Source organism: Phragmites australis, chromosome 6 (genome assembly GCF_958298935.1).
Source record: "Phragmites australis chromosome 6, lpPhrAust1.1, whole genome shotgun sequence".
NCBI lineage: Eukaryota > Viridiplantae > Streptophyta > Magnoliopsida > Poales > Poaceae > Phragmites > Phragmites australis.
This window is the reverse complement of record NC_084926.1, coordinates 39,357,387-39,370,662: the sequence shown is the minus strand read 5'-3', so window position 1 is coordinate 39,370,662 and position 13,276 is coordinate 39,357,387. Positions and strand designations below refer to the sequence as shown.

Sequence of the window (13,276 nt, the reverse complement as noted above, 5' to 3'; positions counted from 1 at the left end):
CTTGGGTGCTCGGGGGTGACCGTTCACCTCCCCGAGCACTTTCTTCTTAGTCACTTAGTCTTCGCAGATCATCGGGAACCTAGGTACTCATGGACCACTGACTGTGGCTCCGAGCGCCCTTTCCCGGAACTTAGGCCGTGTTTGTTTGAGCTTCTGCTTTTGAGCTTATCTGAAAAGCAGTGCTTTTGGCTTTTCTGAAAAGCTGCTTTTGGAAATAGGTTATTGGCTTCTACAATAAATTTTTAGCTTCTCAGCACATAGCTTCTCAGAGAAGCACATCTCAGCGAGCTTCTCAGCTTTAGTTCATTTTCCTCAGAAACAGGCTTCTGGCTTCTCCAAAAGCCATTTCTCCAGAACCTCGTTTGTTCTGGCTTCTGGCTTCCGGCTTCTGCCAGTAGCAGAAGCAGTTTCAGAAGCAGCAAACAAACACAGCCTTAGTCTTTTTTACCTCGCGGAGGTGACCCCGCGGGATGGCGCCACGTGGCAGATTGCTGGTCTGGCCTCGGGATTCGGGGACCCCTGGTTCCTGATTCACCGACAAAAACCTTTTTCAGTGTCGGTTGAAGACATGAACCGGAACTGAAAAAAAATTTCAGCGCTGAGTCTGGAACCGACACTAATAATCACTGACTATCAGTACCGAGCAAACAATGCCGATTAAAAAACCGATATTATTAGGCATTTTTATAGTAGTGCTCTCGAGCATGTGGCAAATTAAGACTACAAAAGACACCATCTACTTGGGTGGCACAAGAAGAACTAACACGGCAAGACATAAGGATGGTTGATCAAGAATAAGAAGCTAGGTCATCATGTTATTATGTACTTATTTTCGAGTCTACATTTGCCCTAGAATTTGTAATTGTGCAGCACATGCCCTAGAGTCTGCTGCTGGAGTGAGTGCGATGAGAGCTTGAGGTTGAATTGGGGCTCCGTCGCTTCCCAGACAAATTGTTCTTTGTGTAACTGATGTGGTGGCAGGCTATTTTGCTGTGCACTTCGACAAAGGATGACTGCATTCTTCGTATAATCGTGCAAGATAAATTATTTTGGCAGTTTAGTTGCTTTAGTTCACCTGCTAGAAGCATTAAAAGTTTTCAATGATGGGTTGCCTATGTAGTTCTTTACAGATGACTTGTGTGCCTTCGTATTATCTTATGAAGTGTGGTAACCTGGTAGTGGTAGGACGAATCGTGATGATGTGATCCAAGATAACATATTTATAATTCAAACCAGTTCGTATTTTCTAACTATTATGTAAGATAGCAAAAAAAAGCAAATTAATGCATAATTTTTAATAGTCCCGTATGTGGGAGGCACGAGCAATAGTTGCACTACCGCGCGCAAAGATTAGAGTACTATTTCTTCTCTATTTCTAGTTTCCTATTTCTCTGAATAGAGAATTCTCTATCCAAGTTTCCTTTCCTACTTTGCAACATGTACCAACCAGTTTTCTAAATTTGCCTTCTTATAATATACCCATCTCTATTTTATTAATATCTTGTAACTAACAAATAATCGTTTTATATTTAAATGGTGTTATTTTCGACGGCTATATTTTCAAAGACTATATTTTCAACGGATATATTTCTAACGACTATATTTACAATGGCTACATATTTCACCTCTATATATGCATGCTTATTCACCTGGTTCCTACACTAAATTATTGGCCTTGTTATTCGTTCCGTTTCTGAAATGAGTCATTGTTCTATCTTAGATTTGTCGTCGTCGGATGATGATGACGACAAACTCATCCTTACCATATTACACCAAGCACATACTCAATAGCAGGCTATGAATGCTCCACGATGGGGCGGTTCTGTGCTCGAACATCAATATATCCATCGCGATAGTTAAGGTGGGCATTGGAGGTTCAAAATTTTCTGTGAGAAAATGTATTTGTTAAACTAAGTTAAATGCATAGTTTACTCTTAGCTAATCTAAAATCATGAAACTAATTTTGTTAGTCTTCTTACATGATCCTATATCTTTTAAAAATACATGAACTCATGAATTAGTTATTGTAACATGCACAATTGTGTAAATGTGTTGCAACTAGATTAATTCATAACTGATCCATCACACCTAAAAATTTAGTGAAACCACTTTTATTAGTTTATTTATACTATGATTTACGTAGAAAAAATAATAGTAGATATGAAAAAGTTAATTACAGTGCTGTTTCTTAACACATTCACTTTATATTTGTGAACTTTGTAAAAATCATAGAGAAATTAATAAAACTCTAAATAAAGTGTAATCAATTTTAAAGATCCTCTTAAGATACGTTCTACACAAGAAAAATATGTGTTTGCATGTTAAACTTTTCCTTAACATGAGTTAATAGCTGAGCCGCATGCTTCAACTTTTTTTATTTTTTCAAACTTCCTCCCTATAGAATATGATGCAAACGATATTATTTTTGAAAAAAAAATTTCACAGAAGGTCTTAGAATTGTGTCTACTTTTTTTAAAGATTTTTTTGATTTTTTTAATTCAAATTCAGTTACCGTTCGGTTTCTAAAACCGAGCCGGATCGAGATGACTGGTTATCGCGATTTTTCTCGATAACCGTCGGTTTTTGGAACCCTGGTTGACAGCTTACAGATACAAGAAAGCGAGAAGAGCAACAACTTCCAATTGCCTTCACTTCCTGTCGACTGAAAAGGTTGTAGAAAACAGCACATTGGAACTAATGTTTTCCCTCAAACATGAAAATGGGAGAGAGGCTTCTCTGTCAAGGATTATTCATCGTCTACATTCTCAAAAACTCCAATGCGCTGCTTTCTCTTGTCAAAAACTGCCCTGAAGGATTCACCTTCATCATGAAGTTGCTCACTGAACCTTTTCTTGGTCTCGCTGTTGGTCTTCCCTTTCATCCCTGTGGTATTACCTTCAGCCGAGGGGTTGGAGACCTGCAACATACAGTTGTATACTTACAAACTTGCTAGATGGTCTAGGTGCTGCTCGCTGGAAGCAATGACAGATGATTTTTTGTAATATTGACACCCAAACGAACAATGTAAATAATACTTGGACGGCCAAAGCACCAAGTTCCAGCAGACGTAAACATAGAATAGTGCAAGCAAAGTAACAAATAAAATTGTTCTACGTAGACTACACTGCTCCTTCTGTAACATTTTTATTTCCGTGAATTCTGAATTCCCAGGATGGCAGGATCTACATTTTCTACATGAACTAATATAAGATGGCCAGGGGAGAGGATCAGAAAAGTGATTTTCCCAAATAATAGATGGCATGACAAAATTTGCAAATACCAAATGATGTATAGCAGCAGAAATTGAGGTGCTACTGACTAAGGCTGTGTTTGTTTCTGCTTCTGAAACTGCTTCTGCTACTGGCAGAAGCCAGAAGCCAGAACAAACGAGGTTCTGGAGAAGTGGCTTCTGGAGAAGCCAGAAGCCTGTTTCTGAGGAAAATGAACTAAAGCTGAGAAGCTCGCTGAGATGTGCTTATCTGAGAAGCTATGTGCTGAGAAGCCAAAAATTTATTGCAGAAGCCAACAACCTATTTCCAAAAGCAGCTTTTCAGAAAAGCCAAAAGCACTGCTTTTCAGAGAAGCTCAAAAGCAGAAGCTCAAACAAACACGGCCTAAATGTCACAAAATTAGCATCAGTTGATACTTACCAAACTATATCCTGATTCATGAATATACGTGATGTCGTCTAGAGATGGTGAATAAACGTATCTTGAAAATTAAAATTTTGCAGCGGATTAAACGGTTCGGATATTCCAAGTCAAACCGGATACTCTGGTGTCCAGAGGTTCTAGCCACAACCCGGATAGTTTGGGTAAAAACAGGAAATCGAAAGCTATCAACTCCTAAGCAATTCTAATTGATTCTAAGTGTTACCGCATGTTTCTAAGGTCGTATATAAACCTTTTGACACTTCACCTGTAGCTAGAAACATACAATCACCTAGATCGGGGCAAATCGTCCAAAATCAACTAAAATAACAACGAAAGCAAAGTTGACAAGAATTTGTTTCCCGAAGTTCGGATCTAATGATCTTACGTCTCCGTTGAAGTGCTTACAAAGAGCCGGATCTCTCTCAACCTTTATCCTCATTGAGCGACCACGAAGATCAATCTCAAGGCTTACTTAACTTTTCTTTTTCCTTGTGGAGGTGAGGATGACCTTCATAAACTTACTGAGACACTCTACAAGCTTGTGTGCTCTCCGAGTAATGCCTAGCCGAGGAGCTCGGAGCTCCAAGAGTAAAGAACACGAATTGACATCTTGATGACAAACTCAAATGCTCAAAGATGGATTTATGCTCACAAGCACTCAATCTCACTTTTCCAATCCAACTCTCAAGTCCTTGCAAGATTTAATGCACTAGAGGAGCGGGAGGGCTCTAAAGAGACTTGAGTGTTTTTGTCTCGAGTTGGTTCAGCTGCAAATGAAAGAGAGGGATGAGAGGGTATTTAAACTCATCCTCAAAAACTAGTCATTACAGTTCTTTTTATACTGATCCGGAGTATCCGAATTGATACTAAAACGCTCAGCCGAGAGTCTTGTCTAGAATCCAACACGGAGGATCCAGATATACAACCGAACCCAGAGACTCCGGATTAAACAGTTTGACTCAAACCGAGCACCTTTGTCGGAGCAACATCCGGAGACTCCGACCACCCGAAGTATCCAGGTTAACCCAGAGATTCAACTATTGCTATACTTATGAGTCGCAAAAAGAATATACGAAGGATATGATTAACTACTTATAGCTTTCACATTGAACAAATTAGTCTGAATGAAGTAATATATTTCAGAATATAATCGTCAAATTTTTTGAAAAAGAATGTACACCTAATTTCAAAATCCTATGTCCTCCACTGGTACTACATATCCTAGTGCATTATCAGCGCATGCAATGAATATGCACCGAGGGTATATTTAGTTCCTCCATGTAAAATCTTTATTGTTTTGTTCTACTAATAACATAGTATCGAATCATTTGCACCTAAATTCAGGACATTGGATGCGTCTACATCACACGTTTATTCGTACCACATATCCCAGTGTATTATCAATATTGCAGACGTGCATATGCGCCGGGTATATTCGTTTCTCTTGATCAAATCATTATTTTATTTTTAATAATAATAATAATAATAACAAAGTGATAATTTCAAAAGCAGAAAATTAGTTAATCAATCCCTCGTTTTCACATTTGTCGTCGCCTACCTCGCTTTCCAGCATCTTCTCCGATTTTCTCCCACTCGTATAAATCCTCCTCTCCACATCTCCTCTTCGGTTAGCATCCGAAAAAAAGAAAAAAAAAATCCCGCCCCCCTAAACTCCAAATCCCTAGCGGCGGCGGCGATGGACCCCGCGTCGGCGGGATCCGGCGGCAACTCGCTGCCGTCGGTCGGCCCTGACGGGCAGAAGCGGCGGGTGTGCTACTTCTACGACCCGGAGGTGGGCAACTACTACTACGGGCAGGGCCACCCGATGAAGCCGCACCGCATCCGCATGACGCACTCGCTGCTGGCTCGCTACGGCCTCCTCAACCAGATGCAGGTGCTCCGCCCGAACCTGGCCCGGGACCGCGACCTCTGCCGCTTCCACGCCGACGACTACATCCACTTCCTCCGCTCCGTCACGCCCGAGACGCAGCAGGACCAGATCCGCGCGCTCAAGCGGTTCAACGTCGGCGAGGACTGCCCCGTCTTCGACGGGCTCTATAGCTTCTGCCAGACCTACGCGGGCGCGTCGGTGGGCGGGGCCGTCAAGCTCAACCACGGCCTCGACATCGCAATCAACTGGTCGGGAGGACTGCACCACGCGAAGAAGTGCGAGGCGTCCGGGTTCTGCTACGTCAACGATATCGTGCTCGCCATTCTCGAGCTCCTCAAGCACCACGAGGTGATGATTCTTCCTCTAAGCACCACGATATCGTCCTCGCCTTTCGCTGGTTCGGTGGGCTCGATTAGTCAGTCTGATTTGATTGGTTCCTTCCGTATAGCGACGTGGTGATGGGTAATTCTGTGAAGTTGCTTGGTGATGGGTATGAGCCGTTGGGGGTAGATTAGGTCCAGAAGTAGCTATTGCAAAATTCTCCCCATTTCCATCGTCACTCATTTTCGTTGATGGCTTCCCTTTTTGTTTATAAATCTTTCGTCACAACGCACTTAGTCATTTTGGTGTTCTAATATGTGATGTCTTGATATGTGCAGAGAGTTCTATATGTTGATATTGATATCCACCATGGTGATGGAGTTGAGGAGGCTTTCTACACAACTGACAGAGTTATGACGGTCTCATTCCACAAGTTTGGGGATTATTTCCCAGGAACAGGGGATGTCCGTGACATTGGGCATTCAAAGGGGAAGTATTACTCACTGAATGTTCCGCTGGATGATGGGATTGATGATGAAAGCTACCAGTCCCTGTTCAAGCCAATCATGGGCAAAGTTATGGAGGTTTTCCGCCCTGGTGCAGTTGTGCTTCAATGTGGTGCTGATTCCTTGTCTGGGGATAGGTTGGGTTGCTTCAATCTCTCAATCAGAGGTCATGCAGAATGTGTGAAGTACATGAGGTCTTTCAACGTTCCATTGTTGCTTCTCGGTGGTGGTGGATATACCATAAGAAATGTTGCACGGTGTTGGTGTTATGAGGTATGATGATCTAAGTAAAAGCTGACTTTCTTGAATCCTTTTTCTGGTGCACTATAATGACCAATGAGGGTTACGCTGAAATTAGTTGTAGATGTGCAAAGGCGAGCTAGAATGTGTTAGAACCTAATGTTTTTTTGTGTTCCACTTCAGTTCACACTCTAGATATTGGTGGTACCTTTGCTTATGTTGACCAGACTACAATTCAAGCCACATAACACCCATGGCCCAGGGTTTTGAGCAATACATGTAATGCATGGTTTGAATGTTTGTATATGTTATCTCACTTAAATGGATATATTTGTTAAAGAGCTTAAATAGGTGTATGAACTTATGCAGTAACAGAACTTCTCTCAAATTATTGAGGATTCGTGCCGAGCAAGAGTGCCTTAGCTAAGCTTACTCTTATTATCAAGCTTAGAGTAGATCAGTAGTAGAGAGAATAAATTAGCTGAAAGATCTCTTTCGTCTTGTACCAAGGACTTCCGTTGCTGGACTTAAATTTTAGATTGTAGATGTTAGAATAGTATACATTTCTCCTTATTGTTAGGAATAACAACTTGTATTCCATGGAGGCCGTAGGCCAGTATATATACATGTACAAGTGAGCAATATGCAGGAAACCCCTTATAATATGAGGATATAACACAGACTCGATATATATCTCTAACCCCCCACTCAAACTTATGGTGGGTCAACCACACTGAATTTGGAGAGATAGAGCCTGCGTTGAGCTGTATTTTGTGCTTTCATGATGAAATCAGCCAACTGAAGCTCTAGAGGAACATACTGAAGATCAATAACCTCATCTTGTACTTGTGTCTGTGTGTAAGAAGCATCAACACCAATATGCTTGGTGAGCTCATGGGAACGACGCGTGTAGTGGAAAGGAAAAGACGCAACAATGCTAGGAGGAGGAGGATCAGATGAGATGGGAGCCATGGGCAAGGTAGGCACCGAAGAAGGCGCAACAATAGAGGGTGCCACCAGTTGCTAGGGAAAGGAAGACAAACGGTGATGGGTGTGTTAGGAAAAGTGAGAAAAGACATTGGTTCAACCAAAAAAGCTGAAGAAGTGATAGAGGAGGTATGAGGATAGAGGAAAGAGACTCATCAAAGGTAACATACGGAGAAATTCGTATCTGGCGAGCAACTGGATCCTAACATCGATAACCCTTATGCTCAACACTGTAGCCTAGAAAGTCATGCTCAACAGAATGAGTAGTAAGTTTGGTACACTCACGAGGGGCGAGAAGAATGCAAGAAACACAACAAAAAAGACAAAGACAAGACTAGTCACAAAGATGCTCACATAGACGCTCACATAGATGCTCAAAAGGAATCTCACCCTTGAGAGTAGAAGAAAGGCTGGATGCTAACCAAGTAAGTGGCAATGGAGATTGCCTCAACCCAAAAGTGAGGGGGGACAGAAGAGAATCGTAAGCGCGCGAGCTGTCTCAAGAAGATGACGATGCTTGCGTTCAGCAACACCATTATTAGGCATGAGCGTCAAGACATGAGAATTAGGACCACGTGCCTTGTTCCGCAAGAAAAGTACGAAGGTGTCTAGAAAGAAATTCGCTAGTAGATCAGCTCAAAAAACACGGATGGGAATGTCAAATTGAATGCGAATCATAGTGGCAAAATGCTTATATATAGATAATACCTCGCTACGAGAAGACATAAAGTAAGTCCAAGTGTGGCAAGAAAAATCATCTATAAAGATGATATAGTAGTTGTGACCTCCTTTCAAAACAAAGGGGGCTGAACCCCAAACATCAGAATGAATAAGATCAAAATGATGCTAGAACACGAACTCACTATGAGGATAAGGTAGTTGAATCTGTTTACCAAGTTTACAACCTTGACAATCTAAAGACATCTCTTGAGATAGACTCCAGAAGACTACGACGAACTAATGAAGACAATTGCGTCCCACATACATGGCCAAGATGATGATGCCACAGTTGGAATGAGCCAGTAATTGAGGAAGCAGAAAGACCGGTGGTGGCGGCAGGAGGAAGACAAAACCAGTCAAGCTCTCATAGACGTTGGGAATCACGACATCGAGGGCCAGTGCCAACTAGAGCCCTCGTGTGACGATCTTGAACACAACAAGAGTCAGAATTGAGAATAATACGACAACCATGATCAATAAGCTGACCAACGGACATGAGTTGTATGGTGAATTTGGGAACATGAGCAACAAATGAAACACTAAAAGAAGTGAAAAGAGTGTCTCGACCAGCAACAGAAAGAGAAGTACCATCAACAGTAACGGTATGAAGAGGAGAAACAAGAGGATGAAACAAGGATAGAGTGTAAATCAGAAGTCATATGAAAAGATGCCCCTGAGTTAAGAATCCAAGGTGAGGTACCTGATTATGCAGAAGGTGGTCTCTTAGTGCTAGAAGAGGGAATATCAAAGCCAACAGAACCTATTGGTGAGGAGGCAGAGGTAGCAACTAGGCATCGAAGTAGTGTCACAATCTCCTGCTGAGTGTCAGTCGATGTAGTCGGGGTAGAAGCATCAGACGGTTGTTGAAGATGTTTCTTCTTTCGGTAGCAGTTTGTCTCAATATGGCCCTCTTTGATGTAGTAGGTGCAGTTAGGGCGACCCCCACCACTTGGGGTGGCCGCAGAAGGCGAAAGAGTGACATGAGGAGTAGGCAGCGGTGTAGACGAAGATGTAGGCGCAGTAGGTGGACGAGTAGATAGAATTGAGGGAAGTGACAGCAATCCAAAGCCATGTAGACGAGTCTCCTCTAAATGTATCTTTATAAGGGCTTCCATAAGCGTGACACGAGGATGACATGCAAGCAGTTGAGCACGACGCTGTTCAAACTCTGGAGGAAGGCGAGACATGAACTTGTAGAAGCGACGAAAATCCCTTTCAACACGTAGGTCCAAACAACATTTACAGGAGTGGCAACAAACAACACAAAGAGAGTCCAGATGACGCCATACTGCCGACATCTAAGCGTAGAACATGTCAACAGCGACATCACCCTGTTCAAGAGACTGCTCCTGGCAAACATCAGACATGTAGAAAGCATCCCGAGAAGGCTCATAGTTCTAACGAAGATGAGTCCACATCTGAAAGGCTATAAAAAACTTAACAATCTTAGAGGAGATCCGGAGCTCGACACTAGCCACCAGGATATACGCTACATGAGCATCATCATCCATCCACTGAGCATAATCGGACAACTGATCTCAATACAACTCCAAGGCATCCTGGTAAGCGAAGACAACCTTATCATAGGCAGCAGTGACAGCTTCAGTAGCTGCTTTGTCGACGGAAAGCTTCACTGGCTTTGTTGGAAGAACATGGGAAGACAAATAAGGAATGTCGCAAGAGAGAACGTCCCAAAGACGAAGCCCACACATGTGAATGCGCATATACTGCACAAAATCACGGTAGTTGACACCATAAAAAAATCACCGAACAACGAGGAATTGAAACAGTGCTTGGTGAAAGAAACATGATACCTGGAATTTTTTTTACTTATAGAAAAATTGGCGGTGACGGCTCACAGAAGGTCGAAGGCGCGCTACGGCGGTGCGTCCCAGGGATAGCGGTGGCGATGCGGCCCAAGGAGGGCAAGCGGCAACGATGCAACCCCGGAAGGGCGGATCGGGTCGGGGGGATTTTGGATTGGGCTCACGGTGGCGCCGAATTGGTGGCGGATCGGCCACAGGAGGTACGGCCCGGTAGTGGCTAAGCAAGCGGTGACAACTGGATCTGGCGACGGGGATGGCCGGAGGAGGCGGATCTGGCCAGGTGGAAGGAGAAAGCCAGTGGGGAGAGAAAAACATGCGTGTGGGCTAAGGTTGGGACGAGTTTGTTAAGTTTCAAAAGAAATACTAGCTCTAATACCATGTTAGGAATAATAACTTGTATTTTATGGAGGCCATAAAACAATATATATACATGTACAGGTGATCAATATGCAGAAAACCCCTTATAACACAGGGGCATTACATAGACTCAATATATGTAACACTTATTTTGAATTTTGATGTTGTTGGGTGTTTGTTTCATCTAGTCCTTTTTTCTAATTAAAAAAATCATTGTGCAGACTGGAGTTGCGCTTGGTCAAGAGCTTGAAGACAAGATGCCTGTCAACGAGTACTACGAATACTTCGGTCCGGATTACACTCTTCATGTTGCACCAAGTAATATGGAGAACAAAAATACACGACAACAACTGGATGATATAAGAAGCGAACTTCTGGATAATCTTTCAAAACTTCGACATGCTCCTAGTGTCCAGTTTCAAGAGCGACCTCCTGACACGGAGTTACCTGAGGTGAGAAACTGAGCTTCCTATTAAAAGCAGCAAGTTGATTGTTGTCCATGCTGTTTGATCTAAAAAAGTAATGACGAGAGGACAAAGAGGGTACGATATAGTTGCTGGATTCTTTCTTGCATGTCTGTCCTCATGAGTACCAGATTTGTGGTTTCTATTTATTTTTAATTTGGTAAACTGGGGAAACTTGATCTCTACCAGATGCAGATTACTAAAAGCAAATTAGTAGCAATACGTAGATCCAGTCATGTTAATTATCAATAAGCGGTGTTAAATGCCTCACCCATCTATTAGTGATTATACAGCCTTACCAGTTACCAGTCGATATATGGTAACACAGAGGACACCTGCTCCTTGTATATGACCTAATAGACCTGCTTTTAGAACATTGTTGTTTTTGAGTTGACCAAAGCTAGAAGGCTAATGGAAACTTGGCGCCTTTCTTTTTTTTCTACAACAAATGAACTAATGCCTGTTGTTCTTAATATCGTCTTGCTTCATGTAGTGACTTCGACTATTAGCTTGTGATGTACTCAAGCAGTCATACCTTGTCTTCATACCATATGTTTGTGTGCTATGCTTTTCAATTGAGGTGGCCTGCCAAGATAATTTATACATTTGAATGTTTCACCTTTTTTCTTTGATTCTTCTCATCTGTATTGGTTTTGGATGCACACTTGTTCCATATACGTGGTTTATTTGTTTTATTGTATACCATGGACTATGCTACGGTTAAGAGCGTGGTTTTTGTCAAAAAAGTTTCTTTTAATCTATCTGAGATGTATTTTGATGCCACCATCTCAAGCTTAGTACTATATCCATGGGCTCAACCTGTCTGAATATTAGGATTGATAGTTTTTTTAATATTCTGAATTGAACATAGATCCTTTATGCCAATTTTGAACAAAGGCCGGATTATGAATAATTTATTTTTGTTAGTTTGATCCTTTAACTATCTACATGAATATTGTACCACTGTTTCTGAATGTGATCAGCCCCAAATGTGAAGCTACACGGTTGGGCTACCAGAAATGAAATTTTACAAATGACATGTGGTAATTGTTGAATGTGTTCTGGTCTTGGTCTTGTCTTGGAAGTGATAAGTCAAAATCTGATTATATTTTGGGGGTACCTGTATGTTTGAGGTACAGCCAGATGAAGATCAAGAGGATCCAGATGAAAGGCACGATCCTGATTCTGATATGGAAATGGATTATCACAAGCCTTTGGAAGAGTCAACAAGGTCTCTCTCTCTCTCTGATGCTATTCATTTACGTTTAGGTTTTTCCATCTTGATGGCTATTGTGTGCCCTGCCCTGCCTCATGTCACTTTTTTGTTGCAGGAGAAGCATTCTAGGTATCAAAGTCAAGAGAGAATTTACTGAAAATGAGGCCAAACTTCAGGTATTTTTCAGTTACTTTTGCATTTTTCTTTCATAGAATATTGTGATTAATTGTTGAAATAGACATTCTTATTTATTCACATTCTGCAGGATGGTAGCAGAGGTACATCTGAACACAGAGGGCTGGAACCGATAGTAGAAGACATTGATTCCTCCAAGCAAGCTCCTGTAAGTATCTTCTTTTGTATTCGTCAATATAGTAACATCTTGGAAGAATTTCAAAATTTGCTTGTTACTCTTGGTGTTGGTCGCCATGGTTACACCGATCAACTAACCAAAGCTGTCTTTTTCTCTTCGTGGTACTGCCAATTATAGCAGGCAGATGCAAATGCGATGGCCATTGACGAGCCAGGCAATGTCAAGAATGAACCAGAGAGCTCAACTAAGTTGCCAGACCAAGCAACTATGTACCATAAGCCATAAATGCAGCATCTGGAGTTGCCAGGTTTCTGGTGCACTGCTTCCTGCATGCTTTTGATGGTCAAAAACCAAAGTGAATCTGTGATACATCCTGCCATTTCAAATTTGACCTGAGTTCTACCCTATCTGTAATCTGTTAATTACATCGGATTCCATGCCGGTGGTGAAGTTCCTTGAGTCCACCAGGCAATGTTTGAGGTTGAGATAGACGATAGTCTGACCCATGCATACATGAAAACGTGAATTGAGTTGTACAGTCATTAGTCAATGCAATGAACTTATGCTAAATTTCGTTGCGTTTTTATGGTTTTGCAACTGAATCTTTTCCAGCCGTCCAGCATATCAAGCTTAGGGTTCCATGGATCGTGCGGAAGCACAACAGGATTTAGACATGGTAGGTTGGTTCAAATTTGCAGGGTTTGCAGAATGCTGTCCAAATCCATGTCCATTTGCCTGTTTGCGCCAGTGGGCTCACGATTGCACTAGTGCTGCCGCTGAAG

At 42.1% G+C, this 13,276-nt stretch overlaps 1 protein-coding gene across 2 annotated transcripts; it reads left to right on the top strand.

The window, feature by feature from the left end:
• The first annotated feature begins 5,263 nt into the window (after positions 1-5,263).
• Positions 5,264-13,064, top strand: LOC133922408 (probable histone deacetylase 19). 2 transcript variants are annotated; one of them, XM_062367737.1, is made up of 7 exons: positions 5,264-5,892; positions 6,204-6,644; positions 10,723-10,953; positions 12,105-12,196; positions 12,297-12,357; positions 12,447-12,524; positions 12,675-13,064. In XM_062367737.1, exons 1-7 carry the CDS (start codon positions 5,350-5,352, stop codon positions 12,777-12,779), a joined length of 1,551 nt encoding a protein of 516 aa, XP_062223721.1. In that variant the 5' UTR covers positions 5,264-5,349; the 3' UTR covers positions 12,780-13,064. The 2 variants fall into 2 exon arrangements, with proteins under 2 accessions (XP_062223721.1, XP_062223720.1); XM_062367736.1 differs by having other exon boundaries at positions 5,266-5,892; positions 12,672-13,064.
• Positions 13,065-13,276: the final 212 nt, after the last annotated feature.

Excerpts from the sequence above, each read along its gene's own strand:
- LOC133922408 (XM_062367736.1), top strand. The coding sequence starts at position 5,350 with ATGGACCCCGCGTCGGCGGGATCCGGCGGCAACTCGCTGCCGTCGGTC. Across the intron at positions 5,893-6,203 it reads AGCTCCTCAAGCACCACGAG|AGAGTTCTATATGTTGATAT; the intron begins GTGATGATTCTT and ends TGATATGTGCAG. Across the intron at positions 12,358-12,446 it reads AAAATGAGGCCAAACTTCAG|GATGGTAGCAGAGGTACATC; the intron begins GTATTTTTCAGT and ends CACATTCTGCAG.